General features: G+C 35.7%; 1 protein-coding gene and 3 non-coding genes across 4 annotated transcripts; 2 read left to right on the top strand and 2 right to left on the bottom strand.

Annotated features, from left to right (window-relative positions):
* Positions 1 to 9,844: 9,844 nt before the first annotated feature.
* Positions 9,845 to 9,918, bottom strand: Trnan-guu (transfer RNA asparagine (anticodon GUU)). Its single transcript has one exon. It is a non-coding gene; the product is annotated as a tRNA-Asn (tRNA).
* Positions 9,919 to 11,768: 1,850 nt separating this feature from the next.
* Positions 11,769 to 18,256, bottom strand: LOC126973463 (myoneurin-like). Its single transcript, XM_050820765.1, has 2 exons — positions 17,195 to 18,256; positions 11,769 to 11,978 (listed from the first exon to the last, which is right to left on the bottom strand). The coding sequence occupies exons 1-2, from the start codon at positions 18,206 to 18,208 to the stop codon at positions 11,769 to 11,771; spliced, it is 1,224 nt and encodes a 407-aa protein (XP_050676722.1). The 5' UTR covers positions 18,209 to 18,256.
* On the top strand, positions 14,191 to 14,264 carry Trnan-guu (transfer RNA asparagine (anticodon GUU)). The gene has a single exon. It is a non-coding gene; the product is annotated as a tRNA-Asn (tRNA).
* On the top strand, positions 16,474 to 16,547 carry Trnan-guu (transfer RNA asparagine (anticodon GUU)). Its single transcript has one exon. It is a non-coding gene; the product is annotated as a tRNA-Asn (tRNA).
* Positions 18,257 to 18,712: the final 456 nt, after the last annotated feature.

The following is an 18,712-nucleotide window of genomic DNA, read 5'->3' as shown; positions in this document are numbered from 1 at the left end:
GTCAAACTCGGAAGTGTACGACTCAATCGGGTGAACTCGGGACCACCGAATGTACCCGAGCGAGAAAGATATAGGCAGCTGCTCTTCTCTGCTACGGCGAAAGGCTTGATCGGTTGAAGTACTGTCAACTGTTGCATAAAATACTATTATGCAATCTTTGGTTGTAATTAACTTTGCACCTAATACCAATAATGAATAAAATGAATTCAAATTCAAAAACACTTTATTCATGTAGGTCACGGAAATGACACTTATGAATGTCAAAAAATAAATAAAAATATTGTTTCTTATTGAATTTACCGCTACTTCGTAAAGGGTTGAGCTAATGAGAAGAAGTAGCAAGTAACTCATTTGAAATGAACATACCAATAAAATTTATTACATAAAGTTTTTTAAACATAGTAACAATATCACAATAATAAATTATGTGATACGTAACGGCTGCGTCAAAATACATTAGATTATTTATACGATAAGGACTAGCGGCAGCTTTGAAAACGTTGAAAAAAATAGAGCTTAACTGTTAACCTCTATTTTGAACAAAGCACGCACACCAACACAAAGTAGACTACTGACACGAGATAGACTGTGGCAGCTTTGAGAACGTTGAAAAAAATGGAGGTTGAAAATTAACCTCTATTTTGAGCAAAGCACGCACTCTAACACAAAGTGACATTTAAATGGCGAGTGTAAGACGTAGCTTGTCACGCACACTAAAGTTATAAACCGGGCCTGTTTTCATCGGTTGTCCAACAGCAAGAGGCTCTATCTATCTAAGCAAAATACATTCTGGTGTTTCTTTTTATGTTTCCCCTTCTTTCATTTTAATGTCATTTTATTTAAAATTCCTCGCATAAATTAAAAACCACGACATGTTATGATTTTCACATTCAATTTTTTTTTATTTAAGTATAAATTTTATTACATCCATCATCAGACTAGATGTCAATACACATTGACCTCGAGTCTGAATAAAATATGTTCTAACAATCATTGTCACTGTCATGACATCGAAAATTATTCTAAAGCAGCCAGGGAAAATAAAATACATAGTTTCTTTTCACAAATCAATTTATACCACAGATTTTACAATTAAAACTATTAACCTTTAATTCATTAAACTGGTAATTATTTAACAACAATTAAACACTGCAGAATAATTAATCCAATCTCGAGCAAGACATTTATAAGCCCTACGCCATCCTCTCTCCTCTCCTGTTCTCGCTCACCCAAAGAGTATAGTAGTAATATATAGGGAAAACTAGCGCCATCTGGGGATTGGCCCCGAAAATAACTATATATAAGCTCGAAATTATAAAATTCATTTTTAACGTTGTGACGCAATTAAATAACTAACTCTACTTTTCAATGTAGGTATTGCAATTTTTTAATATGTTGAAGTTGCACGTAGAGTTATTTAATTTTGTCACAACAAAGAACATAAAGGATAGATTTAGTGTAGTAAATATACAAAATGGAACACGAGAGCTACATACATGCGCAAAAGCTAGAAGTAGCCGCCATTTTATGACCAGTGGGCAGTGACACAAATAAAGAAAAGTTGAAAGGTTTCAAAGCGAGTGACACCTGACAAAGCTTTCATTTTCGGGCCAACTAACAGATGGCACTTCAGGCTTCTGAAAACGTCACTTTAAGGGCTCATCAAACTTAGCCCCACAAAAAAAATGTTTTTTCTATTTTTGAAATTTCAATATCGCATATCGTTAGTTCGTAGTTTGTTCTTAATTGTTCGCTATAAATAATTGTTTGTTCTTTTGTTGTTTATTTAAAAACAATTAATTAAAAATGGGGGGAAACGCCTACTATTTGGTTCTGGCACTCGCCGGCTGTTGCCGCGGCACGGTACGCTCGGCTCGTGCGTTGTTTTAACTGTTCTAACATAACCTAACCTAACCAATTATAATGAATTGAAAATTAAAAAAAAAATCGAGAACAAACAAATGTTTATAGAGAACAATCAAGAACAAATGGCGAACTAACGATGTAATAAAAAAAAATAAAAATCTGGGGGGCTAACTTTCTTCAGCTCACTTTAAGGCGTCTGTCCCACCCCTGAGCTCACTTCACACCGCTATACTAGCGCCTCCTCTCCAACAGTCGCTCCTCACTTCACGTTACTGGTTACAATATGTAGTTTTTGTTTCGTTTATTATTCTGATATAAATATGTTAATTTGTGAACAAAATCTTCAATTTCATCGTGAAACATGACTGCTTTTTTGGAGTTTACTCCTTAATAATCGATTTTCATATAAGCCGCCTGGTATGAGAAAAATATGGAGAGTAAAACCTACTTATCAAATGGGATACTAACGTTTTTCTCATTTAAATAAAAACAGACTTTGTCTGCTTACAAATAAGGCAACAACTAGCATTGTATGTTCCTGTCGGCCACCTAGCGTTAATTTTGAAAATTATTTTATTTTGCAATAAGAAGTGTTGTGGCTAATGTATGTCAGTTTCCTAAGCTTTATTAGATGGCGTTGAACTACAGACTCCCCATCTAAGTTCAAATTAAAAACAAATAATACTTGATTACACGTCATCTAGTGTCACTTTCATAAAATTTTTCGTATTTCCAAATCGAACACTGAATATATCGAGTAATACGACAACATAACGGTTTCCGATAGATGGCGCTGATCACAGATTTCTAATAATTAGGTACCTGACCATAAGAAAAATCACTATTAACTATGAAGTTATTTAATTTTTTTAATATCTATTAATATCTATGATTTTTTTAATCAATACGCTTTTATTAGCTTCTGCTGTATGTCTGTTTGTAACCGACTCCATTAGACTTGATTTTGTTTAGTACCTGTTCAAAGACAATCATTCCAGTCGTGCGTCGGAGCTGACAACCAATGTTTTATTTATTGTTGTAGGGGTTGTGTAAACACTCTCCAAATAAAATATTTTTTGTTATGAGATATATCCCGCTCTTAGACAGATATGGTTCCTTCGTTATTTTTTCATTCATACATGTCTGCTAATTGTGTTTCATGTTTCTCGCAGACTTCACGAAGATGTCTGTTTAGCTTGTTATTGCCCTGGAAATATAATTTAGCTATATTTAGATAAGAAATATTTTGTTACCAAATATAACTTGAGTAATGTGTAAACATTACTGTGTTTCGGTCTGGAGGGCGCCGTAGTCTCAAGGTGACGAGCGCAATTGTAGTGCCACTCAGAGTTTTTGGGTTTTTTCAAGATTCATGAGCGGCATTGTAATGGGCAGGGCGTATCAATTACCATCAGCTGAACGTCCTGCTAGTCTCGTGCCTTATTGTCATAAAATAAAATAAATACCTTAAAACTGTGTCCACACAAATAGCAAACAACAGTTTTCACAGCAGTTTGCTTAAAATGTCCCTTCATATGCCTCAGCAACGACTTCTTGTTCGTGTAAGTGTGCGAGCAATGTTCGCACGTGTATCGAATGCTCGGCGCGAGCGTGCGTGGCCGCCGTAATCTGAAACACGGCAGTTATAAATTCACTGAAAGGAAAATACGCGTACGTCTCGGGCACTGACCCCTACTATATACCACTGGACTGGCGGCTGTCAAAGTGCTTTTGTGCCTGTTTGATATTCGCCATTTTGGCGCTGTTGGCCATGTAGCGAGAGTCTGCGGTACTAAAACTAGTGATGACAACCTAAGCAAACATCGATAGATGGTGGGAAACTATTTAATCAAAAAAAATGTGTAGGAACTTTATTACGTTGATTCTTGAAGTATAAATACCACGTAAAACGAACGAAATTAATTAAAAATGCAATAATACTTCAGAGTAATATACGTTATTTCGCAGCCGCAGTATTACAGTAAGAAGTCTTTATTCGCGGGGTATATGTTCCGTAAATATACCGCAAATACGGAAACCGTGAATATGGAATGGTAATTTATATGGGATTATAGGGGATACGTTCCTAGATGACAAAAAAGAGCAAATATGTGAAAAACCAAATTTATTGAAGTTTTTTACCATATTTATTAATTATTATCCTCAGACTAAGGTATAAATGGTTTAAAGAATTTTGTAACTTTATCTTGCTTGGCAGTTTTTAAAGTACCGTCAATTGGTTGTAATAACGCCCATTTTAGTTTATTATTAGTCTATTTGACGACGCGTTTAAAAGGATAGTCGGTTGGATGCCTATTTGAATCCTTTCTATTATAGTATGTATGTACCGATTAGATCCACGAAAAAACAAATCTTTGGCCCCGAATAAAGAAATTGAACCGCATTTTTTAATCCGTGAATATTGAAAACGCGAATGAAGAATGCGCGAATAAGGAGCGTTTGTTGTTACCGTCAAAATTAGTTCTCTGGACGCTCGCGAGTGGCTCTTCAAGTAGAGACACAAATTTGCTGTCAAACATATGGAACACCATGTCCAGTGATACTTATATAGGACAGAGGTCTCGGGACACCCGACTGAATAAACAAATATTAATTGAACTATTTAATGAAATTGTTTAACTTGAGAAAAGTTGAGGTTAATTTTATGTATATGAATATGTAAGGAAAGGTTATTTATTAGAAAATATTTTACTGACTATCTTAATGTATATAAATTACACACAGTGACACGTTGTTTGTCCGCGATGGACTCCCTAAATTAATGAACGGATTTTAATGGGAATTCCTTCATCGAGTGCAGTTTAGTCCAACTTGAGAGATAGGATAGTTTTTATTTCGATTTGGGACCCATAATTATTTTTAATTCCAATATTTGTTTTGTATGGACATATAATCTATGAGAGAATTCTTTGATGCTCGGTTTAAGAGTTCTGCTGTGAAACAATTTCATTATAACAACAAGGAGCATATTTCACGAAATAGTTGTTGATGTTGTGAAATATTATTGAAAAATTCATAAAAAAACAGTATTTTCTTTGTTATGCTCAGAACAACATCTGTCGGGTCAGCTAGTAACATATATTTTATTCTCAGTAATAATTCTTGAATATGTACATTATTAGTATCATTATTTAATCCTATAAAAGTAACAATTGGTTAGAGTGAGAGAGGAGGAGCCTGCCTACCGCTGTCGTATGCGTGAGAGAAAGGGACGCCAGATAGACTGGCGCCGTAACGCGTTACGTCACGAAGCGGTTTACCCTCCCATAAGAAGTTATCACTTCAAAAAAATTATAAATATAATTATAAATTATTTTGGTAAAATTTACACCGACTTATAGTCATTTAAATAATATTCTATAAAGTACAATAGGCTTTTTGATAATAATAAAGTTACAACGTTTCATTGTGTGTCTTCCATCGAATTTATCACGGGGAGTGTTCCGAAGAGCTGTTTAACCTGATTCCTGCCGCCGAATTCCACCTTCGCACGACACGCCACAAGTTAGGATATCATCCTCACCATCTGGATATGTGGCAGTCCTCCACAGTGCGGTTTTCAAGGAGCTTTCTTCCACGTACTACAAAGCTGTGTAATGAGCTTCTTTGTGCAGTGTTTCCGGGACGATACGACATGGCATAAAAATAGCGCCTACACCTTCCTTAAAGGCCGGCAACGCTCCTGTGATTAATTTAGTACGATCTCATTTGTATTTAAAAAAAAATATCTAGTGTTAAAGGTTTGAGTTTTCTTCTTAATTTTTCCTCATAATTAATCAACATTTACCACTAAAACTACTTACCCAGTATTTTGATGCGCCAGACTATTCCTTCTATGCGCCAGTAATCCTTTCCTGCTACCGTACATAGTATCGCAGGTGGTACAATAGTGCTTCTCGCTCGGCGATGTGTGCAGCCTTTTATGTTGACTCAGCGTGTAAGGGCTGCTGTACACTGCCGAACACAAGCCGCACGGAAACTTTCTGTTTATGTGCTTTCTGAAATTAATTACACGACACAACTCAAATTCGACGGATATTTATACAAACAGGCTTAACTTATTGTATTTCTAATTTTACAATAAATCGGCGCAAATGTACAATACACCTATTATAAAATCGAGAATAATTCAGTTTAAGAATTTTAGTTAAAATTATTTCATAATTCATCATTTGATTACATTGTGGTGTTATTGTCAAAAAACATTAGTCAAAAACACGTGCACGTGAGCCGATGGAAAGTTCCAGAAGGCAGGAGAGATATTATCAGGCTTTATTTAGACTTCCCTGTGATTAGCTATTTCATCCTCATGGAGGTCAAAGTTTCAAAAAGGCTGGTTCAAAGGTTTATTTACTTCATATGAAGTGCCTAAATACATAGAGATTCATGGTTTTACCTCAGAAAATGAAGTATTCCCATGCAAAGTTTCATCCCTTATTTCAACCTGATCATGCCCTTTTTTGCAACAAAAGGTAACTTATGTTCTTTGCCAAGGTCGAGTCTATTTTTGTAAACCAAATATAATCAAAATCAAATTCAGCGTTTAAAGCGAAAGCATTACTTTGTTTGGACTTCCATGCGAACGATTAACCCCCTTTTTCACCCCCAAAAAATTTAAAAAACGCTAGAAAAAATAATTATTTATTCCTTATCAAGTTGCTTCATACCAAGTTTCGTATCTTCAATAATGACGAATTTTCATACAAACTTACACTGGAAAATACCCCTATTCCCCCTCCAAGCCTTTTATTCGCTCTAGTCTATCTCTATACAAAATTTCATCAAAATCGGTTCAGTGGTTTAGACGTGAAAGTGTAACAAACAAACAGTGTAAAAATACATTCCTTTATAATATTTACTAGCTAATGCCGGCAACTTCGCATAGAGAAAGAGTTTTATAAATAATAAGCAAGTTTGGAATTGCATATTATCTCATGTCCTATTCCAGTTCCGGTTCCCGTTTTCGCTCCCGTTCTGAACATATTATGTGAATATTATTTCGAGGAAGATTGCTATGACAAACTAAGCCTACTATTGGTATAGTTTTAGCTCATCAAAGTGAATTTAAGTTTTTCACAAGCCCTGCAGGAACCATGGTAGTTTCCGTGATAAAATGTAGCCTATGACTTTTTCCAAGCTCTAGTCTATCGCTGTACGAAATTTCATCAAAATCGATTCAGTAGCTCCGGCGTAAAAGCGTAATAAAGTAATTATATACTAGCTGACCCGACAGACGTTCTGTTTACAAAATTAAGTTTATTTTTTACCTCCTGACAAAGTTAGAAAGATATATATTCTAATTAGTTATTCATTTTAAACTATTCTTTAATTTTGATTACTAAACGACGCGCGGCGGGGGACACATCAAAGGAAAATCAAAATTTTTGTATTAATTTAATTCCGAGCATTTTAATATTTATTCACCTTTTAAACCTTCTGTGAACTTCCACAAATAATTCAAGACCTAAATTAGCCAAATCACTCCAGCCGCTCTCGAGTTTTAGCGAGACTAACGAACAGCAATTCATTTTTATATATACATAGATAGAAAAGATTAATTTAACAGCATCAAGGAGAGTACTTAATGGCAGGATCATCGAGACATTGATAGTAGCGCCCTTTCACGAACATGCATTTAATATATGCCACCTTCGTTCGACTCACACTTTGATAGAAGCCCGACGAGATAGTCCTCGTCCTGTATTCGTTTAACACCACTCACAAACCTACAATAACACTACACACAAATAGTCACACACATACACTCACACATACTTACATACATATATCACCGCACTCGCCGGCGAGTGCGAAGTCTCTTCAAACCTAGAGTCCACTGGACTAACAGATATTTTAGATCGTTAGTGATCTTCTCTCCATCCAGCCTAGTGAGCAGGCGGTCCGAGGTTCGAGTCTCCTTCCGAGACGCCCCGCGCCTGTGAGCTACATTTTCGGCCTCCAAGGCCCCCGCCCGGCTTCGCTGTAAAAGCCTTCAGGGCTATCAGCACAGAGGAGGTTTTTAGTCGGTAGGGGGTGTTTACACCCGAGCCCGACATATGGGCCCCGTTTCGGGGTCTTCAATACGTAAATGTATTTTACTCCTCTCGAAAAAAAAAAGCCACCTTCGAACATATTTTAGGGAAAGCAACGAACCGGCCTACGACGCTACAACAGTCAATGACACATTTTAAAATATCTTGTAGGACATTAAGAAACACCTCCTCTGGTTCGCATTTGAATACATTGAACAGGTTTCATCTATATTTTTAAATGTATACAATTCGTAATAAATAGACTCTTCTTCTTATTCGGACACTCTTGTCAGAGTGGTCGTGGTTGCGCTGACAAGGTACATGGTGGGGTGTTCGGTGGGTCAATATCCTTTCTGAGGGTAGATGTCCTGGCGATGTGCTTCCATTTATGACGGTTAGAGGCGTTGCGAGTACACTGGACTATGGTGGACTCAGTAGCCTTTGTGATGGCGTCTATCCAGCGGGTTGGCGATCGACCGCGTGCTCTCTTGCCTTCCACCTGGCCCTGAACTACCAGTCTCTCCAAGTTCTCATTTCTAGAGACGTGACCAAAGAACTTCAGTATTCTTAGTTGCACAATTGACGAAAGTCTGTCTTTAATACGAATCTCTTTATAAATCTATACTAATATTATAAAGCTGCAGCGTTTGTTTGTTTGAACGCGCTAATCTCTGGTACTACTGGTCCGATTTGAATGATTATTTCAGTGTTGGGTAGTCCATTTATCGAGGAAGGCTATAGGCTATGTTTTTTTTTCAAAATTAGGGATCCGTAATAAAATTGCTATTTTGTAACACAAGGTGTAAAATCGAAAACCTATTTTTGCGTGCGCTGCAAAAACTATTGGCAACAGAACAAAATGATGTACAGGCTATAATATAGGCAATATTTTATTACTTATAAAACTATCACGTGAATTATACTTTATATGGCAAAACAACGTTTGCCGGGTCAGCTAGTAATATAATAAATAGAATCATTGAGAGCTAAAAATCATTAACATTTTGACTGTCGCTTCTCAATATATCCTTGATAATGTAATGTATGTTCATAGGCATATAAGTGAATTTCCTACAAACTGTCATAACCATAATGTTAACACCAGAAACAGACATAAACTTATAACGCCTACTACTCGGCTAAGTCGAGTTAGTAAGTCTTTTGTGGGGCAATGTATATGCTTTAACAACAAGATCCCAGAAAATGTTCAAAACAAATATATTACGATATTCAAAAGAATTGTTAAAAAACGTTTGTGTGGAAAATGTTACTTTATAACATAAATGGGGGGATTGGGAATGGAGCGACCGCCCTCAGGCTGTTAAATAATAAGTTTAATTGTACAATATTACTTTGTAAACATATTTTTTTGATTGAAACAAAAGCAGGCTGAGTTTCTTGTTGCGCCCATCCATTTCAGGTCTGAGGCATTCCTTTTGTAATGTATAGTTTTTGACTTTCAATAAGTTATGTCACATTATATCTATCTATCTATCTATCTATCTATATAAAAATGAATTACTGTTCGTTAGTCTCGCTAAAACTCGAGCACGGCTTGACCGATTTGGCTAATTTTGGTCTTGAATTATTTGTGGAAGTCCAGGTAAGGTTTAAAAGGTGAATAAATAGGAAAATGCTGCTAAATTAAATAAAAACAACAAATTTGTTTTTCCTTCGATGTGTTCATACATAATTTCTATGAGAGAATTTATTGACGCACGGTTTGACAGTTCTGCTGTGAAACAATTTCATTACGACAGCAGGGTGCATATTTTACCAAGTAATTTTTGATGTTATGATATATTATTGACAAGTTCATGTGAAAACATTATTTTATTTATTATATACAGAACAACGTCTGTCGGCTAGTTTTGAATAAAAATATTTGAATTTGAATATAAAAAAAAAATAAAAAAGATGTTCGCCGCCCCCGGGTGGGCTTGAACCACCAACCTTTCGGTTAACAGCCGAACGCGCAAACCAATTGCGCCACGGAGGCCATGTATGACAGTGTGAAATAACGCATCAAAAAAAATCGCTCTTTCATTTTCGGCCACACATAATATTATTAAAATTTATGTAAATTATTTCTTATAAGTGTATCTTTACCGGAATGCCATACCTTGCATTATCTATAACATTTCATTAAATGATTCATAGATCTCGTCACGCATTTGACATTTGACAAAAATCTGAAAATATTCAAAGTTATTCAATCGCACTATAAAGCGAAGCTCCGATCAGTCAATATACAGAAATGGCGGGAAATGAAAAACGCAACCAGTATTTTACCTTACCGGCTCCATTGCACAGGATGCCGGCTAGATTATGGGTACCACAACGGCGCCTATTTCTGCCGTGAAGCAATAATGTGTAAACATTACTGTGTTTCGGTCTGAAGGGCGCCGCAGCTAGTAGAATTACTGGGCAAATGAGACTTAACATCTTATGTCTCAAGGTGACGAGCGCAATTGTAGTGTCGGTCGTATCAATTACCATCAGTTGAACGTTTTGCTCGTTTCATTCTTTATTTTCAATAAAAATAAATTGTAACATTACATTAAAAAAATTTAACTCACATCATATGCGTCCTCAGTGTCGATTGGTTGACAAAATTTTCATTACATACAGCACACGAGTAGAGCCGGTTCGACACCTTGGACGTGTGTACCCGCCTTAAGTGCTGTTGCAAACCATTGGCGTCTCTACAACAATCATGTGTATACAAAAATTAAAAAAACAATCGAATATATCAGCTACGTTGGTCCAACAAAGTTTCAAAGTCAAAGTCAAAAATGCTTTATTCCTCGACAACGTCAATCACTAAAAATACTATTGTAATACACGCAGATTTCACAAAAATATATAGACCAAATATTAATTTAAAAATCAATCGAAAGCAATCTAATAAACATAAATTAAATTTGAAAACAAAATTAATGAACGATGCGGAACTCGAACCCGCGACCTCTCGCGGTCCGTTCGAGCGCTCTTGCAATGAGGCAACCGTTCGAGTGACGTCACGTGGGAGAGCACTCGCACGTTTTCAATTTTAATTTGCCTAATTAATCCCAGAAGTCAAGTGTCTCTATTACTAGTATATACAAAGGTACTCTGTGATCTTTACCTCGAGATTTCCGCACACCTGTAGGTATGTCTTCGTACCTAAAGCGCGTACCGATACCCGAATGCTTTGGCTCATTAAAAACTCGTGGGGTGTGAATGTTTATCTACACCGATGCATTAAATCCTCTTTTAAAGATTCTAAAACAGTTAGCTTATTGCTAACATTCCAACACCCAATGTCCTTGTAACCAATAGATCATCAAAACGAGTGTTGTAATGAAATTCAGTACAACATTACAACACACGTTTGGATGATGTAATGGTTACTAAAACTGGCGTCAAAATCGTTTATAGAGGATTCATATTATGAGTATAGATAAAGTCTTGCAACTGTTGATAATTAGGTATTAAAACACTCGTGTGATACTATTATCACATTCGTGTTTTGATACCCCTTATTACACAACAGTTGCATAAATACCGATCAGGCTGACATGACAAACACACGCATTATATAGATGGACCCAATTAAAGGTCCAATTCAAACACATGCACACATACACACACACAAACAATTAATTGTAAAATTTGGTTATTAATCATTTCTGTTTATTTCTATATTGTTTACTACATAAAATGTATCTGCTAAGGAAGTTGCGAGATATTCCCAATACAAGTGTCCTAAGACAACATACTGGGAAGTCTCAAACACTAAAAAATGTATATGTAATCTTTGAAATACAACGAAATTTATTATAATTTTATTATTTTCAACTAAAATACTTACTTAAACAGATTGCCGCACTGGTGACAAGCCACGGTTTCTTTCACATTTGTGTTTTCGCAGTCATGACTCCTTTTCGCACGGGGTTTTAACGACAAGCCACACTTGAGACATACGTATAACTCCGTATGTGACGCTTTGTGAATTTTCAGAAGGCTGTGCGTCGAAAATCGCAGTGTGCAAATCTCACAGCGATACTCGCCGTTTGACTGAAAAAAAAAACTGACAGTTGCAGAGATTGATAGCAGTGAAAGCTTAGAACTTTAAGTATTAAAATTTTTAATTTAATAACATATACACAGCACTAATGTAACACAATACGTCAGCTGTATAACTACAGATATACTGCTATAAGCATTTCGGTGACGCGAACTCACTAGATTACACCTATCCAAAAAGTGTGTAAGTATATTTCTTTATATTTATTTTTTTAATTATTTATCGCGTGCAATAGTCACGAGAATGACGGTGACGCGAACACAAGATTTTTCTGTACAAAAAAGCCCAACAGAAGTTTTCTTTCCATAAAAATCTGATGTACATTGTTAGGGAATAGAACAGACGGGTCATAAATCTTAGGAACTGTATAGAGTTGCTCTGCCACGCGATTAAAAAGACATTTATATTCTCAAAATTATTCCAATACAAATCTCAAAGCACTGTCCCAGTCAAAGACTTAGAAACGCATAGACGACCTGGCTGAACTCATCAATACTATTATAAACCCACATTCGTGTTTTAATACCCCTTATTACACAACAGTTGAATAAATAACAATTATAACATACATAACAGACAACTGCTATTCTATACCGTTATTTGCTCAGCTGTTATAAGTAATAATATCTTTTTAATGATATAAATTATTGAAATAATTAAATTCGACCGAACCACTAAGACCCGAGGAGAACAAGCACAAAAAACTAAACGGATTTTTGATATAAATTTCCGTTACAATAAAACGTATTAATTAAATAGACCTAGGCCAGTCGCTCTATTCACAAAATGATCATTAAAAAACTTTAATAAATAGTAAATCTATGGATTTTTTTTAATGATTACTAAATGTATGGGTTTGTTTAATATGAAAATTATATAATATTCAGGTATTCCTGTAAGTTAAGTAAGTAAGTTATTCCTGGTTAGGTAACGCACTTTCGATATCACTTTTAAGTTTTCGAAGTTAAACTTCTTCAGAATCGTTGTGATTTGAAACTCGATGAAACGAAAAAGCGAGACGATAGAGACACAAACAGGTAAATTATATACAGAATAGAGAATATGATAGGAACCATTATACAGTGTTTGGGTACCAGGCGATAATAGCCGAAGAAGACATTGTCTTATGTATGACGCGAGTATACCTTGCGATATTTGACGTCATAAACACGATTTATTACTACATAGACACCAGGAGAACGTCAATATGGTAGCTGTGATAGTAAATTGGAGGAACCTTTTTCACAGAATACCGGCTAGATTATGGATACTACAACGGCGCCTATTTCTGCCGTGAAGCAGTTATGTATAAACATTACTGTGTCTCGGTCTGAAGGGCGCCGTAGCTAGTGAAATTACTGGGCTTAACATCTTATGTCTCAAGTTGACGAGTGCAGTTGTAGTGTAGCTCAGAGCTCTCGGGGTTTTGAAGAATCCTCAGCGGCACTTCATTTTAATGGGCAGGGCGTATCAATTACCACATTTATGCAGTGCCGCTCTTCTGCCGGATTCTTGAAAGACCCAAACATTCTGAGCGGCACTACAATTCCGCTCGTCACCTTCAGACATAAGATGTTACATCTCATGCCTAGTAATGTCGCTAGCTACGGCGCCCTCCAGAACGAAACACATTAATGCTTACACATTATTGCTTCACGGCAGAATTAGGCGCCGTTGTGTTACCCATAATTTAGCCGGAATCCTGTGCAAAGGAGCCTCACACTGGTAACTTTTACAAAAATAAAAACCACAGGATGGGGTACAGTAGAAGCTACAATCCACACACTATATAAATAAATCATAATATTATTATTATTGTAACGAGTCTGACCATAAACATGTTAAAATTAAAAGTTTTTAATAGATAAGTGTTATTTTGAATTCAAATTTGGAATGCGATAAGTATTCTATTAGATACTTTTTGCGTTTATCATTTCCCGCCATTTCTATATATCGACTGATCGGAGCTTCGCTTTATAGTGCGATTGAATAACTTTGAATATTTTCAGATTTTTTTCAAATGTCAAATGCGTGACGAGATCTATGAATCATTTAATGAAATGTTATAGATAATAGAAGGTATGGCATTCCGGTAAGGATACACTTATAAGAAATAATTTACATAAATTTTAATAATATTGTGAGTGGCCGACAATGAAAGACCGATTTTTTTTGATGCGTAATTTCACACTGACATCCATAGCCTCCGTGGCGCAATTGGTTAGCGCGTTCGGCTGTTAACCGAAAGGTTGGTGGTTCAAGCCCACCCGGGGGCGGACAATATTTTATTTAAATTTTTTTTTTTTTGCTATCGAAAAATATAAATTTAAATAAAGTCATCAATTTCGTGGGTGCCATCCGGCAGCAATATCTCAAACTATTACTACGAAGCATGTAAATTTTAGTTTGGTGAAAAGAAAGAACATATATAATCACCCCTGCTCACCTCGTTTTAGCAAGTAATCAATCATGAAATCTATAACAATTTACTTTATATAACTCCCTTATAATAATAATATTACTCCCTTATAATAATAAAAGGATTATGTGGTTTTATGAAACCACGATAAAAGTTAAAAAAAAAAACGCTTTTTCACATTATAGAGATTTAACAAAAAAAAATTGGAATAATATTCCATTAAGGGTATAAAATCGCCTTATCAATCTTAATTTTATACGTGGAAAATTGGTATGATAATGGGAAATAAGAATAAGTCTCCAACTACTATTTGTATTGAACTTTTTGTATTAATTGATTTTTTAATTACTGACCTTAGCCCTGGTTAAAAATATTGAATAAAAGTTTCACTTTAATGAATTACAACATTTACATTAAACACTGGCAAAAACAAACAAAATAGCGTGGAGCACTGGCACAAATGAGTAATAGTCTATACACTACACGGTCAGCTGCTGCGAACTATAGTCGCCGTTCGACCGTCACGCGACATGCAACACACAGACGAAAAATTTTGAGACGATGTACTAAAAGTTTCACTTTAATAATATTATCCGCACAAAAATTCTTAACAGATTTATCCAGGTTTCTAACCGATTTGATAGTTGATCCAAGATCCGGTACCCTCTGGTACCTCTGTCAGAGGATAAGTTTGGCCATACAAAGAGGTAACATTGCTAGCATCATGGGCCTTACCTGCCGATCGCAATCTACACGTTGTTTTTTTATGAAAATAGAGGACGAGACGAGCAGGATGTTCATCCCTACTAATATTATAAATGTGAATGTAACTTTGTTTCTTACTCTTTTAAGCTACTAAATCGATTTCGATGAAACTTGGTACAGCGATAGACTAGAGCTTGGGAAAGGACATAGGATCTTTTTTATCCCGGAAAATCCAGGCATTTAAGAAAAACTGAAATTCACATCGATGAGCTATAACTATACCAATAGTAGGTTTAGATTGTCATAGCAATCTTCCTCGATATAAGATTCATATATTATGTTGGGAACGGGAGCGAAAACGGAAACCGGAACAGGAATAGGACACGATATAATCTTCAATTCCAAACTTGCTTATTATTTTAAAAAACCCTTATCTACGCGGACGAAGTCGCCGGCATTAGCTAGTAAATATTATAAATGTGTAAGTATGTTTGTTACACTTTTACGCCTAAACCACTGAACCGATTTTGATGAAATTTTTTATAGATAGACTAGAGCGAATAAAAGGCTTGGAGGGATTGAAATAGGGGGTGTAAGTTTGTATTATTGAAGATACACACCATGAAACTTGGTCTGTAGCAACTTGATAACAAATAAATAATTATTTCTTCTAGCGTTTTTAAAATTTTTTGGGTATGACAAAGGGGATTAATCGTTCGCATTGAAGTCCAAACAAAGAAAAATATGTTGGGAACGAGAGCGAAAACGGGAACCGGAACTGGAATAGGACATGAGATAATCTTCAATACCAAACTTGCTTATTATTATTAAAATCTACGCGGACAAAGTCACGGGAATCTGCTAGTATTTAATATAAACAGTGTTATTAATAAGTCATGTGTAAAAAATCTTACCATAATCATATTTACATACATACATACACACACTCACGCCTTGTTCCCGTCGGGGTAGTCAGAGACAATAGAATGCCACTTGCTTCTATCATTACAAACCTCACGCGCTTCTTCTACCTTCATTACTCTTTTCATACATGCTCGCCGGTTGCGGGTGCTTCGGACCTCTCCTTTTCTCAAAACGTCCCCAATTTGATCGACGAATGTTCTACGAGGTCTCCCGCGACCGACCTGCCCACACACACTTGCCTTATATATCTGATGCGTCATTCTTTCTTCACTCATTCGCTCCACGTGTCCAAACCATTTCATCATTCCTTTTTCAGTCCTTGTCACAACATCCTCTTTCAAACCACAGCGCGCTCGTATTACCGCATTCGGAATTCTATCAGTATATAATCATGTTTACAGTACACAATGATGCTTAATTTCACACTATCATCCATTGCCTCCGTGGCGCAATTGGTTAGCGCGTTCGGCTGTTAACCGAAAGGTTGGTGGTTCAAGCCCACCCGGGGGCGGTGAATATTTTTTAACAAAAAAAAATTTTTTTGTATAATATAATCCATTTTATTATTAACAAAAATATTATGCACATTTTTTTAAGAATTGTGGGCATACTTACAAAAACCGCAGTTATATTGTTATATACATAACAACTTATTAAATTAATCTTTGAAAGAAATAGATAAAGATGATAAAATTTTCCAAATGTTTTGAGGTTTCTTTAGTGTTAATTCCGCCAATATTTGTCTTTTAAACAATTCGACACGTGTTTCACCTCTACACGAGGCATCCTCAAGACATGTTGAATCGCCAAAATCTGGCACGATACTGTGTCTCTGGCGAAACACTAAAGAAGACTTTAAAACATTTGGATAAATATGGATTTCCGCCAAAGTAGCGCCTACTTCAATAAATTTTATGATAAAATTTTGCTATAGTAACGACAAAAGTATTACCCCCTTATTCATAATAGTCTGCTAACGCATTGCTTATTCTCACTCTGTCTTCTTCTATTGACCTAAGTCAGAATGAGAAAAAACACTCCTAAGCGGCTGTTTAAAGTTAGCGGACCATTATGAATAAGGGGGGTTAGTGTTTATTGGATCGGTTGAACCAAAGTAAACGTCCGGACATGCTAGTATCCTTATATTATAATTCATACCTCTTCATGCCTCATCATATGAGCCTGGTAAGTATCCTTGAAAAGGAATCCCAGTGCACAACTGTAGCATTTAAACTCTGCATCGACATACTTTTTACTCTTTCTAGAATGTTCCAAATCACGTTTCTGCTCTTCAATACTCAAAACTATTCTCTTAAAGCCCTTCTTCTTAGATTTAACTTTTTTATCATCCCTGTCAATTTTAACTTTGCCACTCTCATTCGAATTAGCTTCGAGTAATTCACAATTTTCGGTATTACTTTTAACATCATCATCACAAATATCATTTGCGTTAATTATTTCATTACAATTGTCTTTTAAGTCTATAACAGAATCACTGCCATCATTAAATGATTCATTTTTGGTATTCTGATCATCAACATTATCAATTAAATCAACAGTATCGTTATCAGGTCTTTTGTTTTCTGTTTCTGGACTCTGTTCATCAAAATGTTCATTAGTTTTACTCACTTCAACAATATTAATTAGAGCTTGTTCATTTACAACATCTGCTACTTTAATAACATCACTTTCATTCGTTCTATTTTCGTAATTATATTGTCTATTATTAAAGCTATCATCCTTTTCACAATAATCATTATTTGACACATAATCGTACTGGAAACCTTGGTTTTCAAAGTTATCAATGGGCCTTGCATTTTCGTTTAATAAACTAAATCTTTGCTCCTCAAAATAGCTACACGTATTCTCTTTTTGAAATACATTACAATCGTTTAATCTTAGATTGCAAAAATATTGTTCTTTACTGCCTCTATTGTCGTCAGTTAAATTAACATGATTTTCATAAGCATTGCCTGTACTAAATTGGTTATTTACATCATTAAATCTTTCATCAATACAAGTAAAGCGGTTGTCTTCAACGGTTTTTTCAAATTTTTGATTAAAACAATCATATTGTACTTGAGGTTCATAGTTATCGAAATGTGTTCCTTCATACGTATTATAATTAAATGGCGTACATTTGTTCGTCACATCCAATTCGTCTGGACACATTACATGTATTGATATGTCACTGCGTTGCAGATTGATTGTGCCTTTCTCACTAAAATTATACAAAATACAATAACTTAATAAAGAGAAATATAGATGGCGCTTTGGAAAACCAGTTTCGCCCCTAAAACATGGCTAGACGTGTCTAGCCACGATCCCTTAATGAAAGACGTGTCTTTGATTAAGGGATCGTGTGATTGCAGGCACCTCTACCTTTTTTATGTATGGAAGAGAGGACAAAACAGTGTACGTGTCATTTGATGTTAAGTGATCACCGCCTCCCACTTTCTCTTGCAACACCAGAGGAAACACAAGAGCGTTGCTAGCCCTAAAAATGAACGCGTCTTTTTTGAAGATACCCATGTCGTATCGTCATGGAAACACTGCACAAGGAAGCTCATTCCACAGCTTGGTCGTACGTAGAAGAAAGTTCCTTGAAAATCGCACTGTGAGGAACGCCACATATGCAAATGGTGGGGATGGTACCAAATTTGTGGAGTGGCGTGC

Source organism: Leptidea sinapis, chromosome 2, assembly GCF_905404315.1.
Source record: "Leptidea sinapis chromosome 2, ilLepSina1.1, whole genome shotgun sequence".
NCBI classification, from domain to species: Eukaryota; Metazoa; Arthropoda; class Insecta; order Lepidoptera; family Pieridae; genus Leptidea; species Leptidea sinapis.
Note: the sequence above shows the minus strand (reverse complement) of the source record. Positions and strands in the feature narration are given on the sequence as shown.